This window comes from Balaenoptera borealis (genome assembly GCF_965194805.1).
Source record: "Balaenoptera borealis genome assembly, chromosome: 6".
Classification (NCBI taxonomy): domain Eukaryota; kingdom Metazoa; phylum Chordata; class Mammalia; order Artiodactyla; family Balaenopteridae; genus Balaenoptera; species Balaenoptera borealis.
In genome coordinates, this window is record NC_138863.1 from 7,013,743 (window position 1) to 7,035,961 (window position 22,219).

Consider the following 22,219-nt stretch of genomic DNA (forward strand, 5'->3'; position numbering starts at 1 on the left):
CGAGGCTCCGAGGGGAAGTCTCTGCTGAGTGATGGGGCTGGGGATATGGTATTGGCAGCCTAGGTGCCGGGCCTTTGCACCCCCAGCCCTTGCCCCTGGTCTGGTCCAGTCCCTTTCAATCACGGATGAAGCACATGGGCTGGGGACCTGCCCTCGCCTCGCACAGGATGGCCCAGCAGAGGCAGAGCCCGGGCCGCATCGCGCCAGGGCTGCCCCCAAGGTCTGATCACACCTCTACATTCTATCACCCAGCACCATTTTTTTCTGGATAACTTTTGAGTTTTTGTTCCTATAATAATGAACATTATAATTACAGCAAGTATGTCCTGAGCATAATATACCAGTCACTCTGCTTAGCACATTATGCATTTTTTCCCCTCTAATCCACAAATCAATGTTATGAGGCAGATATTACTATTATTCCTATTTTACAAACAAGGAAACCGAGGCTCAAGGATGTTGATTTACGTGTGTGAAAAAATTCGTACAAGCCTTAAACAGCTTTGCTCCAGCCTTGCGATCAAGTGGAAGCTAGAGGCCACAGGTTTCTTTTTTCTGTAGGATCCTTGAAAGAATGAAAGGCTGTTGCTCTTAAGACTGAAAAGACATAGATTAACCGTTTTGACTTTTTTAGCCTGAGAAGTCAGCAATTATTTACATACCAGTTGTCAGAATATTTAAGTTTAATCTATACTTATTCTGAGTCTTGACACCATAAAAATCCAGTTTCTGCCTCAGTCTGTTTTGCTGAAAAGGACAAAATCTCTCCTACAGCATTAAGATATGTACTTTAACAGTTCTCGTGCCTATTGACTTGTAACTCTGAGACCATCAGTACTTACTTTAGGAAGCTATATTTGTTAAAATGTTTGTTGTAGAAAAGTGTTGACATAAAGATGTTAAACTCTGTTTATCAGAGAAGGTTGATTTTACTCAGCAGTCTTCTATTAACTATGACCTAACTGATTAGATTTAATTAACTTGCACAAAAGACTGTGCAGGTTGTCTTATAATTAAGAATAATCTAAAGGCAGTCCTCTGTGTACAAAGCTATTTTACAAGCAACATGGATTAACTTGCAAACACAAGGCAGAAGCTTAGTTTTTCATGACCCAGAAGAGAACTGAGGGCAGGCACCATGGTCCCTCCAATGTGCTCCACCCACACACCTCCATCTCCAAGCAGAAGTTTTAGGCAAGTTCCATTGCCATTTGTTAGCTGAGAAGCCACACCAGAGAAGGCGGGCCTCCCGTGCTCACCAGCCCTCAGCTGCCCCCGCCCCCTCTCAGGAGGCTGCGTGGAGGCTTGGCTGAACACCTGTCCTGCCCCACTGGGCCCTGAGTCCGTAGAGAAGACCTGTCCCTAGAGAGGAGGGACTGACAAGGAGATGTAGCCAATAGACCACATGGGAGAGTCAGGAGGAGATGGGCAACAGTGGCACCATTGAACATCCTTGCCTATTTCCTCAAGGACTGCCCTGCATTTAACACCTAAACCTGGAGAGAAATAGAATCTCAAGGAAACTAAACAATGGGCTCTGCCTGAACTATTTTAATAAGCATTTGTTATATAGATACATATATCAGGATAATCATAACGGATCAACATATTCAAAGCACTGGATATTTAGCTTCTTGATAAATAGCACAAGGAATTCCAGGAGTGTGCAGAGAATACAACCTGGCGGGCCTGGAGAAGAATTAGAGGAAATGTCAAGGTGGAAATATAGAAACACCAGATATCTTAGCAACGGCTGGCTTGTGTGTACCTTCAGGCATTTCCTTTGTATTTGGCTAAATCAGATGGTAGGTGAGCAGCCCTGGCTGTCTCAAATTAATCTTTCAAGTTGGAGATGTTGCGTTAGCCCTGCCAATAGAATATTCTTTGGAGGGTCTTTTTCTCATGAAGAAACAAAAAAATGTTTTAAAATTTTTAACACATGGAGATGGCTGTGTACTAATTAATTCATTCAACACAGATCTAGGGAGTGCCGACTCCGTGCTAGGTGACATGCTGGGTGCTGGGGACACGGTTCCCCTCACGGAGCGTCCTCCCTGTGGAAGCCATCCCCTGGCCTGTGTTAAAGTCAGGGCCTCTGATTTGCAAAATAACCAACGCCCCTCCCAGCCATATCTCCACTTCCCATCATCCAGCCTGGGCCTGCTGAGGGAGGCGAAGGAACTGCAGGACCTCATCCACATGGACCAGTCTGGTACCACATACGGGGCCAGATCCTGAGAGCCCTGGATCAGGGCAGGTGAAACAAAGCGTTAAAAGGATTGCACCTCACTCCTGCCACCACAGAGAAAGGAGTGGCACGCGGTGTAGACCTCACAGCCCACACCACACATGGAACAATTGCTCTGACCCGTTTCCCGGTGACAAGGAAGTTGGCCTCCTTTGCATGGGGCCCAGAGCGGGTCCAGGCGGCAGTGCAGGCAGCTCCTCCACTGGGACCATCTGAGTCAGTGGACCGCGTGGTGGGAGGAGTCTTCGGGGTGGGAAAAGATGCCACGTGAGTTCACGGCAAGCCCCAGCACGGGAATCACAGCATAGGCCCCTGAAGTCTGGAGCAGGGCCATGCCACCTGCAGCAGAGAACTACCTATCATTCCAGAACCAGCTCCTGCCACGCCGCGGGGCCTGGGGGACATGGAGCACCTGAGCGGGGCCGTCCAGTGCCCGTGCAGCCAGAGCTGCCCCGCGAGCTGGGCTCCCTCAGACCCGCCGTCGGGGGGCTGGCGGGCTCCACAGCCACCTGGCCTCGGGTGGAAGAGGCACCTCCAGGACAGAGCACAGGGTGAGCTACCCGGGTGTGGCGGGGCCTGCCAGGGGGGGACTCACCCACTGGTGTCCATGGTCTGCAGGCGCTGGAACAACGTCTCCGAGAGGCTTGGCCGGCTGGCCTCCGTGGCGCGAGGATTCTCGTTGGAAGCAGGGACCTCCTTGGCCTCACATGGCCCGGCAGATAAATGGATGTTTCTGGGTGGCAGCTCGGGGGGAGACAGGACCCCTTCTACCCAAGACAAGAGCAGGAGTGCCGTCTGGGCTGCGTGCTCCCTCCCTCGGGATCACCGCCCGCGGAGAGGGGCACGTGGCCCACCCTCTCCGCCCTCTGTGCGGTGATCCTGCCCACCCGCCACGTGGGGTCCAGGCCGCGGCGCCCAGCTACAGACCCGTCTGTGCCCGCACTGTCCCCTCCCGGCCCCGCTCCCTTGCCAGCTGGCTCCTGGGCTAGACGGGGAGCCTGCCAAGGGCAGGGACCTGGTCTTGTTTGTCTCTGCCCCGGGGCCCAACACAGAGTTTGTCCCCTTGAGGAGCTCTGCAAACACCTGCTGGGGTCCGATGGCCACGCCGGCAGGGCTGCTGGCCTCGGACGGCTGCAGCCAGCAGTCCCAGAAGCTCAGCAGGACGGCCGGCTTCGGGGCAGAGCAGGGGCCCTGGACCGGCAGAGGCTGGGCTCCCGTCACGGGAGGAGCTGGACCGGGCAGCAGGCAGGTCTGGCCCCACTGCTCCTCTCTCTCCCACCCTGGCCCCCTTTTCTTTGCCCTTTCTCTCCAGCCTCTGTCCTTCTTTCTCTCTCCCTCCAGACCCCCAGAGACAATGAAAGAAAGTGAGGGGCTCCCTCCACCCAGGGAACTGAGATATGAAACAAATGACTTGGCCTGGGAGATGGGACTCCTGCCCGTTCACCTTGAAAACTTCCATCCTGCCCGTACCACAGATGGGTGAGGGTCCTGAGCCCCTGGGGTCTGCGACCTCCTGTCGGAGCCTTTTTTCACACGGAATGGCTGCCCCACGGCTCTGGACACGGAGCTGCCCGGGGACATTCTCTTTAAAGGATGATGGGTGGGGCTGAGTTCCTTCACTTCCTCACCTGGCTTGGGGTTCCTTCAATGGTCATGGTCCCGTTTTGAGCCCCCTGGGGATGGGCAGCACCTTAAGGAGACCTGAGCCAAATCCGACCCCTTGGACTGGGGGTGGGAGAGGCTTGGGTTCAAGCAGACAATGGGCCTTTTTTGGGAAGGGAAGCCAGCCGTCCTGAGATTGTGCTTCTCTTTCCAGATCTTTTGGGGGGCCTTTTTCTCGTGTTGGGGTCTTTCTTTAGACGGCCATGCCCAGAGGGGCAGAAAAGCTGGCCTGGGGGGTGAGAGGGAAGTGTGGAGGGCATTTCTGCACGATGGCTTCTCGGTGTCGAGGCCGAGCCTGGGCTCCTGGGGACAGCTGGGGGACATGCGGCCCAGGTACAGCGCTGGCGAGTGACCCTGGACTCACACGTGGACATGTCGGCTCAGGCTATTTCACAGCTGAGGGCGCCTCTCACTGGGCCAGGGAGGCGACAAGGGACACGGCTGCCTGGGTCCCCTTCACCTCTGCAGACCTGCGCTCCTTTTGAAACACTCTGCCTGGCCCTCGTCTCCTCCGGGAGCCGGTGACACGGCTCTTCAGAGTTTACCCTGGGAGGAGGCTGCCGACATGCAATCGCTCACCTGTCTCCAGGCAGGTGGGAGGAAGGGTGGCCCACGGAGCAGGTTGCAAGGACGCCCAGCACGTGGCGGGCAGCAGCCAGGGATGGGCGGAGTCAGGCCGGGGACCCCACACCTCTGGTCTAATCTGTCCTTCAGGGGAGATGCCGGGGGTCTCGGTTCCAAGCCCTGGGACTTAGGAAGAGCCCTGACCAGTTGAGAGGTTCAGTTACGTATGTCAGGGCTTTCTTTCAGGACATGAACTTTTGAGGGGAAGAGAAGGGGAGCTCCCCTGCTGCACTGCCTCTCTCTGCCCGACGCTCGCTCTATTAGTCTGTCCCTCCCCTGTCTAAACAGCAGGACTGACTCTCACATACCTTTTAGGGGCTGTACTTTATTTTCTTTTAATGATGATATAAAGGAACATCCTTTCTCATCCTTCCAGCTTGGCGCAACAATCTCCTTCCTCATTCTCTTCACAGCAAAATTCAGCTAATTATTTTGACAATGATTTTAGCTGCATTTATTGAGTGCTTACTATGTACTGGGCGCTGGGATCTACACTGACTCCTTTGACGACACCCTGAGAGGTAGATATTATTTTTAGTGTCTCTTTAAGAGAGGTCTGTGGTTTACAGAGGTTAAGTAATTCACCTACGGTCACACAGCTAAGAATATGGGGTGCAGGAAGTTTGACCCAGCTCTGTCTGACCCCAGAGCCTGTGTTCCTAACTGGTCTTTAACCACCACGTCACCCCCTCTGATAACCGGACCCACCCAATCTACAAGCACTTGAAGTGAGAGAAACACCCCAGAACTTCACTATGGGACTTAGATGGCAGGCAGGGTCCCGGAGGCACCTTCCCCTCCGTCCCTTCCTACCTGTCTCCTCCTCCGGCTCATCGCCTGCGTCCTCCTCCTCCAGCGGCACAGGATACTGCAGGTGGGTTACCAGGCCCATGTTTTCCTTCTTGTAAAACTCGATAAGCTGGTCCAGCTTGGTGAAGAACCTCACGGGGACGCCTTCGGATGCCTGAGGACAAATCCCAAGCAGAAGCACATTGAACAGGCTGGAACATCACCCAACCACAAAGGCCACCTGCAGCAGAGACCAGCGGGGCCGAGGGAGTGACCACGATCCAGAAGAAGCCCTGGGCTCCTGCGCAGGGCCTGCCTGCGATGCCCACACCCTCACAGCCCCTAAGAGCCGCTCTGCAGAAGGCACAGATAGGACAGTTTTAAAGATTTTTTTCTTTCAGTTTTTAAAAAACTTTTATTTTTAAAAGTATTATGTTACCAAGTAATGCATTTTCATTATGGGAAAAAATTTAAATACAGAATTTAAAAAAAAAAAAAGAAATCACCTGTAGTCCCACAACCCCAAGAGACCTATTTTTAATAGTTTAGAATATTTTTTCTAGACTTCTTGTGTGTATGTGTGTGTGTGTGTTTGGTGGGGGGAGTTATTACCCCACCCCCAAGATCATTTATTTTTAAACATGGGAAAAATCTATTATAGCAATCGTTTTGCTTTTATTTTTATATTTTTCATTTGATATAATTCTGTTTTGTCAAAACTCAGAAAATGGTTGAGGCAGCACAAAAATCTTCCCTGATTTGTATCTCTGTTGTTGATGACAGAAGAGCAGGAGGGTAATTCTACTGGGCTGTTCAAATGCCCTGGGGCCAGGTCTCCTTCTTATCGCCTGGTGGCTCCAGCAGGAAACTCAAGTTGGTCCCTCGGCAGGCAGCCCCGCCCACTGAGGCCCCGCCCCTGCTGAAGCCCCGCCCACATGAAGGCCCCGCCTCTGTGATTCCCCCTGGTGGGCTATATCAGGCAGCAGGGTAGGATGGGAGAACTGCAAGCAGGAGGCTTAGGGTCTCACCAGTGCTGTACCCTACCGCTCCTAACCCAACATGTCCCAACATCCTGTCCATCCTCCCTGCCCAGTCCCCTGACCCGCCCCTCCCTGGTGTTCCATCTCAAGGAATGGCACCACTGTCTCCCCACTGGCCCAGTCAGAGACCCAGAGGACTTCTCCCTCCCCCGGCACAGATGGCAAAACTGGACAGTGTAAGGCCGGGTGTTCCTGATCCAGCCAAGAAGATGCTGAGCGAGGTTGCAGCCCCAGGTGGAGGAGAGTGATGCAGCCGGGCTTTAGGGAAGAGCAGCGAGCCGGGGGCAGCTGGTCAGAAGCAAGAGATCAGGCTGCTGGTGGGTACAGGGATGAGCCCCAAAGAGCCTCCCCCTCTGGGTGGGGCTTCCCAGGCATTGAAGGGGCAGAGCGCCTATGAGTCACCCCCATTATCATAGTAGCTAACAGGTCAATGACATTCATGTGATCTAAAAATGAGTTGAGGAGGGGCTATCTTTGGAGTTAGAGGTCAGGGGCCCAACTGCTCCTCCGGGGGCTGCCTGCTGCTGGGACCCATCGCCCATGGGAAAGGAGAATAGGGAAATAGGATGCACGTTGGAAAGCCCACCCAGGTCGGTGGGGTCTGGGCTGAGCGAGGCTGGATTGTCTTGACTCGCCCACCTTCAAGTCAGGTGCCTATTGTTCTGGCACGGTTGGCACTGACGTGGGAGGTCATCAGGGCCACAGGTAAGTGGGGTTGGGAGAGCAGACAAGGCAGGATGACCCAGACCGGGACAGATGCAGACATCTGGGAATGGACCAGGACTCAGACTTGTCCCTGAGCCCTGTTTCTGGTGGTAACCCCAAGTAGCGGTGAGGATGCGTTTGCCTTCAGAGATCCTGTCTCTCCGTCACTCACCTTCACTCAGGCTCCACACTTGCCTCTCTGTCTCCCCTTGTCTCTGTCTCTCTCTCCACAAGTATCTGCATGTGGGATGCAATGCACGCACGTATAAATCTGTACGTGAGGGCACGTCTCTGTGTTTGAGTGTGTGGCTTAAGCTATTCAGTAAATTAGTAGAGAGTTTAACAAAAAGCCGGGCCTTCTAAAAAGTAACTTAAATAGGTTGAAAACCCAAAGTGAGCGGAATAACAAAAATAATTTGACACGACACAAGGTCGATGAACTCGATTCAGTTAAAGCAGTCATGACAAGTGTCATCCTGTCAAAGAATTTACAGCTAATGGATGACAAGCCATTAGGCATATGGAAAAAGGATGTGAAAGTATCAAAGAAAGTCAAAGTGAAACGACTCATGTGTGAGTCTGGAAAAGGGTTCTCAGCTGGAGGAGGTCTGGGGAATGTGCGTTTGAGAGAGCACATGAGCTATGGCAATTTAGATGCACCAATGCAGAGACACGTATTATTTTATGTACTGCTAAAAGCTAAAGCATAAACCAAGATACACTATCAAGCTGTGGGTACAACTGATTTTGGAGATGTTAATATGACAAAATAAACACCTTAGAATTGATGAAATACGCCGGGTACTAAGCGTGCAGAAGAACAGAACACTCTAAAATTCATCTGAACCCTATGGATCCAGTGAGGGAGGAGGTGGGCGGGTGCTGAGCGCTGAGACAGAGCTGCTGGGACACTGCGTGTGCTTGGACTGGTCACAGAGGCCAGGGAACCAGGGCCTGGTGAACCACCGCTGCTGGCTGCCCAGGTGGCCCAGGTTCCCAGGAAGGTGGAGAATGAGGGTTGAGTCCAATCGCAGCCCCGCTCATGGGGGTGAGGAGTGCAATCTGGACAGGTGGGTCGCAGGCTCTGTATGCCTAGGAAGGAGGAGCCCAGCCACGGCCTTCTCACTCCTGAGCTGGGCCGAGAAAGGCCCTCTGTCAGGCAGGATGGCCAAGTCAAAGCCAGGAGTGGGAGTCGGGGTTTCCAAGTGGACAGTGCCTTGACCGTGGGCCAGCAGGAGCACTGGGGCCCCGTGGGGATGGGTGCCTGGTCACGTCTGATTCTGCCTGCCCATGCAGCCCATAGTCAGGGGCCAGATCTGCTTACTGTCGCGTCCCCAGATGGTGCCAAAGGGCCTGGCCGTCGTGGGATGCTCGGCAGTTAGTGCTTGGATGGATTTGCGGGATTAGGGTCAGGATGAGTCAGGGGGAGAGATGGTCAGAGAGGACCCTATGTGGGCCTGGGGCGGGGGATACGGAGAAATGGCTGGGGGGAGGGTAGGTAGCAGGAGAGCACCCCCTTCCTTCACCCTCAATCTGATCTGCCAAAGGTGATGCCTTTCCAACACCTTAAAATGTAAAATGTCTGACTACAAGGTCGTCGTGTGTATCAGTCAGGTCCAGGCAGGAAGCAGATGCCACATTCACCTGGGGGGATTTCAGAAGGACTTAGCGGGCAGGGTGTAGGAATACACCTGCAAAGTGGGGGAGCAGTTTCCCTCCTGATCCAAGCATGCGGGGGGCAGATGCAGGACCCAGAGAGGGCTGCCAGGCCGGAGCTGAGGCCTTCCGCGAAGCCAGCCCCATAGGGACGGAGCAGGGATGGGAGGTCCCCCACCCTCCCATCACGCAGCCGTGCCTCCCATCCTCCAAACACCACCGGAAGCCAGGGGATTTGGAGGGGGTCTGGGCTCGAACGTGGGACACACAGCACAGAAGCAGCCCACGGAGCCCACGGTGACAAGACGCCCAGGGAAGCGGTGGGAAAGTAAGGCTCGCGTGTCCTGCAGGCAAGGGCAGCCCTCACACCAGGAGGGGGACCGGCCACGCTTCTGGGGCAGGGGGCTGCCCTGGATCCTTAACGGCCACCAGATTTCAATTCCTCATTCCACAGCCGCTGCCTTCCTGAAGAGATTCACCAAGTCATTCCGAAACAGAGAAGGAAACCCTGAAGCCCACGCTAGCCGTTCGCTGCGGACAGCGGCCCTCACAGTTACAGATGCTCCCCAGGGTGGCGCTCCGGGGGAGTAATGGGATTTCTGCTCTGCGGCAACTCTCCCACCACCAGGAACAAATTTCTTCTCTCTGTGGCAGATCCCCAGCGCACAGAGCAGAAGCTTGATCTGAAAAACACAGAGCAGCAATTCCTGCGTAAAGTCGGCTCTGAATTTACGACGTGCGGGGCAAAGAGCAGACGTCCCTCGTGGTTTGTGGGATTGACTGAATGGACGCAAATTTATGTTCATCACCAAAAGCGATGCAGGAAAAAAAAAGTGGTTAGTTCAGATCGTGAAACAAGATACCTAACTCTTCTCTTGCCTCCTCTTTCCAGGTCTATGGAAATTTCCAGGTGATTTCCAGCAAGATCATTTCAGGGAGTCCCTGCAGACAGCGCCTTGCCAAGCCCAGCCGTGCCTGCCTCCCCACAAGCTTATAAGTTTTCGAAGGAAAGGGGCCCTGCTAGGTTCAGCCTCATGCAGTCCCCCAGGTGCCTTGCACGGCTAATGACAGGCCCTACCCCTGTTTTGAGACATGTGTGCAGTGCCTAAAACGGACTTCACAGTTGAAAAGCTGTAGCTTCCCACACTGCGATGTGGGTTGCTGAGCCAGACTCTGCAGGGAGAGACCCCTTCACTCTACGGCTTGGCACCTGTGCTCGTCCAGATACAGTACTCCTGGGAAAGTGCGGAGCAAGGGGACAGGGCTGCCCCCCGCCCCCCAAGGCCCCAGACCACTAGGGTCTTTAAAACAAAGGACAGCTGATGTCCAGACCGTTGGAAGCTCAGGGCTGCGGCCTCTGAGAAATGTGGTGTTTCCAGAACTAGTTCTTGGGCTCTGACTTTCAGACACCCTCCAGGGGAAGGCGGAGCAAGGCAGGGAGGCTGGAGCACCCTACAGGCCGAACTTTCCCAGAGGGTAATTTTAACTTCAGTGCTGTCTGCTGTCACTAAATGGGGAACTGAAAGAAGGCGAGGGCCCCCAGGAGGAAGCCAGCAAGGGGGCGCCGGGAAGACACTGCTGCCCGGCACCTTCTTCTCGGGCTCTGCCAGGCTTCGTTTTAAAATGAAAAGTATATACAAGCATTGTGGAAATTTTACAAATAATGGGAAAGTGTGCAGAAGTGGTGGTGGGGCAGTGGGCTTATTATCCCAACTATAGCAAAGCGTTTCTTTCAAGTCGGTGGGAAAGTCACTAGAAAGATCTTAAGCAGGGAGACAATACCATTTGTCTGCTGTGACGAGAATGGCGGGGTGGGAGGCGCTGGTGTCGTTACTGTTTCTATTTTCCCAGTGGGGAGATCCTGGGCCTGCGGAGGCTGGAAGGGTGTCGGAGGCCTCAGAGGCAGTGGCGGGTGTAGAGCTGGATTCAGCCCAAGCCCCGGAGTCCCCCAGACCTGGGGCTCCCACACGTCCAGAGGCAGTTGCACTGATGGAGCAGAGCGAGGGGTAGTGTGGAATTTGGCTGTCCAGGCCCAATCCCCGCCCCCAGCAGCATTTCCTCCACTCAGACATCAGCTCAGCAGGGGCTGGACTCCCCACCCAGGCCTGCCCACCTCTCACTGTCTGGAAGCCACCTCCTCCCGCCCTGCCTCTGCCCTCCCGCACCTCTGCCAGCCCCTGAAATGCTTTCCTTGGTCTTTCTTCTGCCCTCAGGACTGGTCTGAATCTTTAACCACCTCGTCTCCCCCAAACCTCTTTCTAAGAGTCACAGACTCCAACTTGGGTGAAGGAGGGAGAGGCAGAGAGACCAGATCGTGGGTCTCTTGGTTCTGTTGGGACCTGCAGAGTTTGGATTTTGTTCTAAGAGTGATTTAAGTGGAAGATGGGGGCCCCGGCAACCCCACTCTGGTGCTTGAACCGGGGAGGTGCAGTGGAGGGGGAGGGGCTGGTAAGGGCGTGGGGCTCGCCAGGGAGCGTGACTCCAGATCCCCGACTTTGGGAACTTGGCTGATGTCGCTGCCATTTGATGAGATGGGAAAGGGGGGTGCGCAGGCGGGTTGGGGAAGAGCCCTGGAGAAAAGCTTCAGATCCAGAAATCCTTCTTCAGCCATCTGACCTGGAATGGACCCCAGGATGTGTCTCCTTAAAATCCAATCAGCTCTTCCTTTTTCCCTTCCCTTCTCCTTTTTTCTTTAAGACATGTATCATTTTGCTTTCTTTCCTTGCTCTTCCTTTGAAGTGGCCAGAGCCAGTGGGGCTTTGGGGCTGGGGCCAAGGAAGTGGTCAGGGGGCAGAGGAAGTAGCTGGGGCAGGGAAGTGATCGGAGCCTTAGAAGCCGGCCTGGCCGGGGGCCCAGGGGCAGCAGAGCAGAAGACTGGCTACGCACAGGGAAACGAGCAAATGAAATATATGGAGAAACGGGGGCGGGTCTCTCACTGCCAGAGAAGGGAGTTAGGTTAGAATGAACTCTGTAGTGTTCAGCTGGAAGGGGAAGATTCATTGTGAACTCAGGGTTTTTTACTATATACAGGTAAATACTGATGCAGGTGTGAGTGCGTGTGTGTGTCCACACACATTTCCCAGCTCTGTCTTCTGAGAGGATCCAGAAGCAACAACACCCCGGTGGCAATGAACCCACCTAAATACCACTCTCCAACAAAAAGAACCAGACTCCTTGGAGAGAGGGCTGGGCTAAATCTAGGGCTGGGGCAGGAAAGGTGTATGTGGGCCTGGAACATCTGTTGCCCCAGAAAGTAAGGAAATGTTCACAAAATGATGAAGATTTGTCAAAAGGGTACAGGAGTCAGGAGACAACTGAAAGGACAGTTGAAAGGACCATCTGGCCCAATTTGAGCATCAAAATGAATAATAAAAATAATTGTAATTCATTGAATAAAATAGGAATTCATGAGTCTATACTCATGTAAATAAATGAGAAGGGAAAGCTCTTTCTCACAGTAGAATGCTGATTAGTAACTGTCACAGGAATGATGGAAATAGTCACCGTTTGGCAACCTTCACAGTAATAGCCGATTCAGGAAAGAATCAACAGATGCCAAAGATGCTAAAACTAGTGGGGGAGCATCTGAGGAGGAGCAGACTCTCTAGATTGCCTCGAAGTGTCTTCCCACAAAAGAGTTAATCATTTTAAAGGGGAAAATAGTAACTTTACAATGAGAAAAACTGGCAGACCAGGTTTTATACACCTCACTTACACCAATGGACAGATCATCCAGACAGAAAATTAACAAGGAAACACAAGCTTTACATGATACAATAGACTAGATAGATTTAATTGATATTTATAGGACAGTCCATCCAAAAACACCAGATTACACTTTCTTCTCAAGTGCACACAGAACATTCTCCAGGATAGATCACATCTTGGGTCACAAATCAAGCCTTGGTAGCTTTAAGAAGATTGAAATCGTATCAAGCATCTTTTCTGACCACAACGCTATGAGATTAGAAATCAATTATAGGGAAAAAAATGTAAAAAACACAAACACAAGGAGGCTAAACAATATGTTACTAAATAAGCAAGAGATCACTGAAGAAATCAAAGAGGAAATAAAAAAATACCTAGAAACAAATGACAACAAAAACACGATAGTCCATAACCTATGGGATGCAGAAAAAGCCGTTCTAAGAGGGAAGTTTATAGCAATACAAGCCTACCTCAAGAAACAAGAAAAGTCTCAAATAAACAATCTAACCTTACACCTAAAGGAACCGGAGAAAGAAGAACAAACAAAATCCAAAGTTAGTAGAAGGAAAGAAATCATAAAGATCAGAGCAGAAATAAAGGAAATAGAAACAAAGAAAACAATAGCAAAGATCAATAAAACTAGAAGCTGGTTCTTTGAGAAGATAAATGAAATTGATAAACCTTTAGTAAGATTCATCAAGAAATGACAAGGAGAAGACTCAAATTAACAGAATTAGAAATGAAAAAGGAGAAGTTACAACAGACACTGCAGAAATACAAAGCATCCTAAGAGACTACTACAAGCAACTCTATGCCAATAAAATGGACAACATGGAAGAAATGGACAAATTCTTAGAAAGGTATAACCTTCCAAGACTGAACCAGGAAGAAATAGAAAATATGAACAGAGAAATCACAAGTAAAGAAAATGAAACGGTAATTAAAAATCTTCCAACAAAGAAAAGGACCGGATGGCTTCACAGGTGAATTTTATCAAACATTTAGAGAAGAGCTAACACCCATCCTTCTCAAACTCTTCCAAAAAATTGCAGAGGAAGGAATACTCCCAAACTCATTCTACGAGGCCACCATTCCACCAGGAAAAGATACTACAAAAAAAGAAAATTACAGACCAATATCACTGATGAATATAGATGCAAAAGTCCTCAACAAAATACTAGCAGACAGAATTCAACAACACATTAAAAGGGTCATACAGCATGATCAAGTGGGATTTATCCCAGGATTGCAAGGATTCTTCAATATACGCAAATCAATCAATGTGATACACCATATTAACAAATTGAAGGATAAAAACCATACGATCATCTCAATAGATGCAGGAAAAGCTTTTGACAAACTTCAACACCCATTTATAATAAGAACTCTCCAGAAAGTGGGTATAGAGGGGAACTGCCTCAACGTAATAAAGACCTTATATGACAAACCCACAGCCAACATCATTCTCAATGGTGAAAAACTGAAACCATTTCCTCTAAGATCAAGAACAATACAAGGATGTCCACTCTCACCACAATTATTCACCATAGGTTTGGAAGTCATAGCCACATGAGGCAATCAGAGAAGAAAAAGAAATAAGAGGAATACAAATCGGAAAAGAAGTAAAAGTGTCACTGTTTGCAGATGACATGATACTATACATAGAGAATCCTAAAGATGCCACCAAAAAGCTACTAGAGCTAATCAATGAATCTGGTAAAGTTGCAGGATACAAAATTAACACACAGAAATTTCTTGCATTCCTATACACTAACAATGAAAGATCAGAAAGAGAAAGTAAGGAAACAATCCCATTCACCACTGCAACAAAAAGAATAAAATACCTAGGAATAAACCTACCTAAGGAGGTAAAAGACCTGTACTCAGAAAACTATAAGACACTGATGAAAGAAATCAGAGATGACACAAACAGATGGAGAGATATACCATATTTTTGGATTGGAATAATCAATATTGTGAAAATGACTAACTACCCAAAGCAATCTACAGATTCAATGCAATCCCTATCAAATTACCAATGGCATTTTTTACAGAACTAGAAAAAAAATCTTAAAATTTGTAAAGAGACACAAAAGACCCTGAAGAGCCAAAGTAGTCTTGAGGGAAAAAAATGGAGCTGGAAGAATCAGACTTCCTGACTTCAGACTATACTACAAAGCTACAGTAATCAAGACAATATGGTACTGGCACAAAAACAGAAATATAGATCAATGGAACAGGATAGAAAGGCCACATATAAACCCACACACCTATGGTCAACTAATCTATGACAAAGGAGGCAAGGATATACAATGGAGAAAAGACAGTCTCTTCAATAAGTGGTGCTGGGAAAACTGGACAGCTACATGTAAAAGAAAGAAATTAGAACAGTCCTTAACACCACACAGAAAAATAAACTCAAAATGGATTTGAGACCTAAATTAAGACCGGACACTATAAAACTCTTAGAGGAAAACATAGGAAGAACACTCTTTGACATAAATCACAACAAGATCTTTTTTGATACACCTCCTAGAGTAATGGAAATAAAAACAAAAATAAACAAATGGGACTTAATGAAACTTCAAAGCTTTTGCACAGCAAAGGAAACCATAAACGAGATGAAAAGACAACCCTCAGAATGGGAGAAAATACTTGCAAACGAATCAACAGACAAAGGATTAATCTCCAAAATATATAAACAGCTCATGCAGCTCAATATCAAAAAAAAATAAACAACCCAATTATAAAATGGGCAGAAGACCTAAATAGACAAAGAAGACATACAGATGGCCAAGAGGCACATGAAAAGCTGCTCAACATCACTAATTATTAGAGAAATGCAAATCAAAACTACAATGAGGTATCACCTCACACTGGTTAGAATGGGCATCATCAGAAAATCTACAAACAACGAATGCTGGAGAGGGTGTGGAGAAAGGGAACCCTCTTGCACTGTTGGTGGGAATGTAAATTGATACAGCCACTATGGAGAACAGTATGGAGGTTCCTTAAAAAACTAAAAATAGAATTACCATATGATCCAGCAATCCCACTACTGGGCATATACCCAGAGAAACCATAATTCAAAAAGACACATGCAACCCAATATACATTGCAGCACTATTTACAATAGCAAGGTCATGGAAGCAACCTAACTGTCCATCGACAAACGAATGGATAAAGAAGATGTGGTACAAATATACAATGGAATATTACTCAGCCATAAAAAGGAACAAAATTGGGTCATTTGTAGAGATGTGGATGGACCTAGAGACTGTCATACAGAGTGAAGTAAGTCAGAAAGAGAAAAACAAATATTTTATATTAACGCATATATGTGGAATCTAGAAAAATGGTACAGATGAACTGGTTTTCAGGGCAGAAACAGAGACACAGATGTAGAGAAAAAATGTATGGACATCAATGGGGGAAAGCGGTGGGCACGGGTGGTGGTGTGATGAACTAGGAGATTGGGATTGACATATATACACTAATATGTATAAAATAGATAACTAATAAGAACCTGCTGTATAAAAAAATAAAATAAAATTCAAAAAACCAAAATAAAAACCACACACACACACCCAAAGAGGGAAGGGTTTAAAAGTCATCTTGTCCAATCCCTATCAAAATATCCAGGAGATTTTTCACAGAACTAGAACAAATAATCCTAAAATTTATATGGAACTGCAAAAGAGCACAAGTTGCCAAAGCAGTCCTGAGGAAAAAGAACAAAGCTGGAGGTATAGCCCTCCCCGACTTCAGACTATACTACAAAGCTGCAGTGATCAAAGCAGTGTGGTATTGGCACAAAAACAGACACACAGATCAATGGAACAGAATAGAGAACCCAGAAATAAACCCATGTACCTATGATCAATTAACCTATGACAAAAGAGGCAAGAATATACAATGGAGAAAAGACAGTCTCTTTCAACAAATGGTGTTGGGAAAACTGGACAGACACATAAAATAATGAGATTAGAACAATCCCTCATACCATATACAAAAATAAACTCAAAATGGTTTAAAGACCCTAATGTAAGACATGAAACCATAAACCTCCTAGAAGAGAACATAGGTGGAACACTCTTTGACATAAATTGTAGCAATATTTTCTTGGATCAGTCTCCTAAGGAAAAAGAAATACAAGCAAAGATAAACAAATGGGACCTAATTAAACTTAAAAGCTTTTGAACAACAAAGAAATCCATCAACAAAACGAAAAGACAACCTACAGAAGGGGAGAAAATATTTGCAAATGGTGTGACCGACAAGGGGTTAATATTTGGTGTACAAATAGCACATACAACGCAATAAAAAAAAATCCAATAAAAAAATGGGCAGATTGCAAAAGACATTTTTCCAAAGAAGACACACAGATGGCTGACACATGAAAAGATGCTCAACATTGTTAATTATTAGAGAAATGTAAATCAAAATCACAATGAAGTATCACCTTACACCTCTCAGAATGGCTATCCTCAAAAACTCTACAAATAACAAATGTTGGTGAGGATGTGAAGAAAAAGGAATTCTTGTACACTGTTGGTGGAAATGTAAATTGGTGTAGCCACAATGGAAAACCGTATGGAGGTTCCTTAAAAAACTAAAAATAGAACTACAATATGATCCAGCAATTCCACTCCTGGGTATATATCTGGAAAAAACGGAAATACTAATTCAAAAAGATACATGCACCCCAATGTTCACAGCAGCACTATTTACAATAGCCAAGATGTGAAAGCAACCTAAGTGCCCATCAACAGACGACTGGATTAGTAAGATGTGGTATACATATACAATGGAATATTAGCCATAAAAAAGAATGAAATAATGCCATTCGCAGCAATGTGGTTAGACCTAGAGAATATTATGCTTAGTGAAATAAGTCAGACAGAGAAAGACAAATACTATATGCTATCACTTATATGTGGAATCTAAAAAATAATACAAATGAATGTATATACAAAACAGAAAAGACTCGCAGATATAGAAAACATACTTGTTACTAAACTGGAGAGGGAAGAGGAGAGGGACAGATTAGGGGTATGGGTATGGGTATGGGATATGAACTACTGTTTATAAAACAGATAAGCAACAAGGATATACTTACTATATAGCACAGAGAATTATACCCTATAATGGAATATAATGTGCAAAAACACTGAATCACTATGCTGTACACCTGAAATTAACACAGTATTGTAAATCAACTATACTTCAATTTTTAAAAAATGCATCTTGTCTAAAAGTGTCTGATTTTTTTTTTTTAATTGCACAAAAGCTTTTCTGGTCTATATACATCTGGAAGCCTCTGTACAAAAACTACCTCTTGGAAACATCTTTGATGCTCAATTAACCATAATAGTACTGATGTATGAAAAATAAAAAGACAATCACAGAGTCGCTCTGCACGAGTGGACGGAGGTGAGGCAGTGGCCACAGCCCTACAAGCCACGTGGCAGGTGTGCTCTCGGGACTGACCAGTGGGGAGGGGTAGCACTTGCTTCAGTTACATACACTTTTTGGGCTGGGGCTGAAATCCAGGTGCACCAGGCAATTGGTCGTGGGGGAGTGGAGTTGGACTCCTGCAAAGGTCCCATCCATTGATGAGCAGGGCAGGTTTTGTTGTGTGACCAGGAGAAGGGGGGGAGCCTGGAAGGGCAGGCGGCTGGGGTAGATGTTGACATAGCTTCTTTCTCTCCCAGGACCCGTGGGCTTGGCTTAGCTTCTGGGAAGAACGAGAGAGAGATGGGGACTGAAGCATGGACTTTGGAGGAGCAGAACGTCGCAGGCTGGGAGACGGGCTTTGGCACCTGGCAGAGCCCCAGGCAGGGACAGGGACCCTGGTGTTCTCGTGGTGCACAGGGCAGCGCACAGCTGCTTCAAGTGTCTAGCCTGCCACAGCCCTGCACAAGCAGGAGAGGGGAAGGATGTCCTGTGCAGTGCCGCAGCTGGCCAGCCAGCAGAGGGCACGCTGAGGGGTCTTTCAGGATGTCTCAGAGCCACTCATGGGACCTTTTGAAGGGGCTACCTCCTGGTAGTCAAGCTGCAGGGAGCCGGAGCTGCCACATCTCGTAAAAGGCCTGGTGTTGTAGGTTCCTGGGAGCTCACAGGCTGTGAGCTGTGAGAGGGGTACCTGGAGGGCGGAGATGGTGGTTGGGGAAGGTGAGCTCTCTGGGTCCAGGTCTGGGGGATTGAGCCCTCCTTTCCTTGGTCTTGCTTTGAAACTGTGGACAATCCTGGGTATCAGTCACTCAGGACAAAAGATAGGTCATGGTGGCAAGGACACAGTTCCCTGCTGTATGTCCTGTGTCAGGGGCAGGGGAGGGGGCCCTCTGAGGGGTCTCCTGGAACCTCCCTGGCCCTTCCCAGGTGAGGGTCTCACTCCCCACAAGGAAGAAACTGGAACTGGGCGAGGCGTGTTAGGTATGTTATCTAATTTACAGTCTCTCGGGACTTCCATGGTGGTCCAGTGGTTAAGAATCCGCCTTCCAATGCAGGGGACGCGGGTTCGATCCCTGGTCGGGGAACTAAGCTCCCGCGTGCCGCGGGGCAACTAAGTCCACGGACTCTAGAGCCTGCACACCACAACTAGAGAGAAGCCTGCGCGCCACAACGAAAGATCCCACATGCCTCAATGAAGATCCCGCGTGCTGCAACTAAGACCCGACACAGCCAAATGAGTAAATACATATTAAAAAATAATAATTTACAGTCTCTTGAATATCACAGGTGGGTGCCACTGCTCCATCCTATAGATGAGAAAACTGAGTCTCGGGAAGGTTAGGCAACTTGCCTGGTGGTCAGAGACACTGTCAGAAGAACAGTACCCAGGGAGGACGTTTCAAGATGAGGAAGGGGATGGGAGGTGGTGGGTGGCACGAACAGCTAGACGGGAGTGCGGGGACCAGACACAGGGCGCCGCCAACTCGGGGTGCAATCAGGTGGCCGGAGATCCTCCGGCAGGCTCCAGCCTCTAGCGGCTCAGTGGGCGGCTTGGGTGGTGTGAAAGCCGGCGTGTGGGAGAAGCTCTTATCCTGGGTGGCAGCAGGCACCCTCCGTTAGGTGATGGGTGGTGGCGGGAGTGGGGAGGCTGGCATTTGCTATCTGTGGGCACAGTCCTGTATCCACTGCCCACCCACAATAGGGTCCTAAAGCCACTTGTCTGGGGCTTTGAAGAGGGTAAAAGCCAACACCAGGCTTGTGCTGAGTCTCCTCCGTGCAGAAGGGAGGAATGTGACATCTCTGGGAAGAGGCATGAAGCTTAAAGGAAGAAAAGGAGAAACTGAGTGCCGGGCCGGCGCAGCCCCCGCCCTCCCCTCCCCCCTCCAGCGGTAGCCAACGGGACATCTCTGCTCCCAGCTTGCACCGGGCAGCCCTGGCCCCTTTCTGCCCAGGTCTGGAGGGCCTGGCACTGATGGGGATGGGCTCTGTCTCGCGCCCAGCCAGCAGGCTGGGGTCTCCCATCCACCTTGTTCCAATCAGCCCCCACTTCCTGAGGCTTGGTTCTTCAGCTTTGCTCTTGCCTTGTTTTGGGCAGACTTCCCAGAACGGCTTGGCATGGGCTCCGCTCGCCCGCCAGTCTCCACACTCATTTCTAAATCCACGTCCCTCCCTGAGTTTCAGAGCTGACGCCCCCATTTCTCAACCCATGCCCCCTCCTTGGGCTCGTAACCACTCACTGCCCCACTTCTCAGTCCCTGCTTCCTGTAGCCACTCCTCCCCAGGTTGCCCCCAGCCCTGCCATCCACCCAACAGAGCCAGTGGCCCGGCAAGCCCGCCCGCGGCACTCTCCCACGGGGGTACCCCGGGCGCTGGGTCAACTCCTAGACTCAGGGGTCCTGTAGGCTTGCTCGTTTCTTTCGCCTGTGAGCTGGGATCCCCACAGGGATGTTGAGATCATAAGGCCCCGAATCTCTGCCTTTCACTCTCTGATATCTGTGTAGTGGCAGTGAGTCCTGCACTCTCCCGGCAGCCTTGAGCAGCTGTAAAATGCTTTGAACCTCTCACATCAAAGGAGCTGCAGGCTGGAGGACTAGGACGCCTACATCTCTGGCTTGTATTGAAATGACAGCTCTGAGATGCATCATCTGAGGTTGGTGTCACCGCAGTCAGAGCAAGGGGGCAGAGGATGACAGTGCTGTCTGCCAGCACGTGGTCTGCGCATTTGAACAGTGGAACCCTCATCTGGGGACCTCAGGCCCACAATGAAGACCCCGGAAGAGGATGGGTCCTTTGTCAGTAGAATCACAGCTGACAGCTTAGAGACCGCATCACACCCAGCATCAGAGAGAGGTTGTCAGCTAACTATGGAAAAGGTTTCTACGCTTTCTCCAAGAGCTCACAGGAACAGATGCCTGGATGATGAGGAAGAAGGGCTGTGGCAGAGTAGCCCTGCCCTACTGTAGAATTTTGCAGCCATATCCACCATCATGGTACCTAGAGTGCCATCCCTGCTTTAGAGTATGGAGAACTCACATCTTTGTCCCACCAATGTTGGGCTTGGCCATGCTGCTTGCTTTGACCAAAGCAATGTGGGCCAAAGTGCCAGTTCCCAGCTCAGGGCTTTAATGGGCATTGTGGGTTTCTGCTTGCCCCTCCTGAGCCCCTGTGATCTGATGGGAAGAGGTGCCCCAGGGAGCCTCCAGCCCTCTAGCATGGGCCAAGAATAAAGACGTGAGGAACAGACCCAGATCTGACTGGAAACCTGGAGTCCAGCCTGGTCCAGCTGAGTCCAGGAGAGCCCAGCCTAGTTCAGCCAACAGCCCCAGGAGAGGAAAATTAAATGTTTGTTGCTGTAAACTATTGAGATTTTGGAGTACTTTTTACACAGCAAATGCTGACAAATACAAGTTTGAAGGGAAGAATGAACTTTTCCTGAGATTCTACCTCTTATTGAAACTTCATGACATAATTTCTTCATTTACTCATGAAAAAGCTGAAGCTCCAAGAGGTTAGGTAACTTGTTCAATGTCGCACAACTTGTTTGATCACCAGGACCTGCCGCAAGGACACGTCTTCAAGTTCCACGCCCTCATTTTCGCCACATCTGCTCTCCAGCTGCCAGAGGCCACTGCCCTGCAGTCTCATCCTCTGTGTAGACCTCCAGGCCCCTCAGGGCCCCATCATCTTTCTGACAAGCCTGAACCCCACCCTGGCACCAGAGATCCTGTCCCCATGGCTCCCTCCACTCCCTGTACATCTGCAGGCCCTGCCCACTGAAGCCACTGTCCAGGATCAGCTCCCCAGCCCACCCTCTGCACTTGGGCAGGGCTGAAGCAGACCAGAGTTGGTGGCTCGTCAAGCCAGCAGGCAGCCCCCTGACATGTACTAACCTCTTACCATGAACCCCACTCAGGGCTCAGCCACGGGCATTCAGCAGGGACCAACACAGACCCAGGCCTTGCCCATAGTCTAGCAGAGAAGCAAGATGTGATACAATAAACAAGTAAATAATGACAAGGTACAGAGGCTGAGAGAAGTCAGTGCCTTGGGAGGGTATTACAAGGGGACTCAGCCTAGTGGGTCAGGGAATTATTCGTTAAAAAGACAACACTTAAGCTGAGATGCAAAGGATGGAGAGCGGTTGCCCAGGCCAAGAGAGGGGGAAGCATCGTGGCAGGCAGAGGTACTGAGCAGCACGTGTGCACAGTACTGGTGTTAATATAAATGTGTGGTTTCTAATCACAGGTCCTTACATGGAATGTGGCTGGTGTCTTACCCAGTTCCCAGATCCCTTTACTGTCTACGCCCCCAGCGCCCTCTCTTCCGGGGGGCT

The 22,219-nt window shown here is 49.5% G+C and overlaps 1 protein-coding gene across 1 annotated transcript in view; it reads right to left on the bottom strand.

The window, feature by feature from the left end:
* Positions 1–22,219, bottom strand: part of INPP5D (inositol polyphosphate-5-phosphatase D) — a 144,000-nt gene that overhangs the window by 77,783 nt on the left and 43,998 nt on the right. The window contains exons 3-4 of the mRNA XM_082395832.1: positions 5,348–5,498; positions 2,844–3,015 (exon numbers count right to left, since the gene is read on the bottom strand). Coding sequence (XP_082251958.1) covers positions 2,844–3,015; positions 5,348–5,498 — 323 coding nt within the window. The remainder of the gene's footprint in view (positions 1–2,843; positions 3,016–5,347; positions 5,499–22,219) is intronic.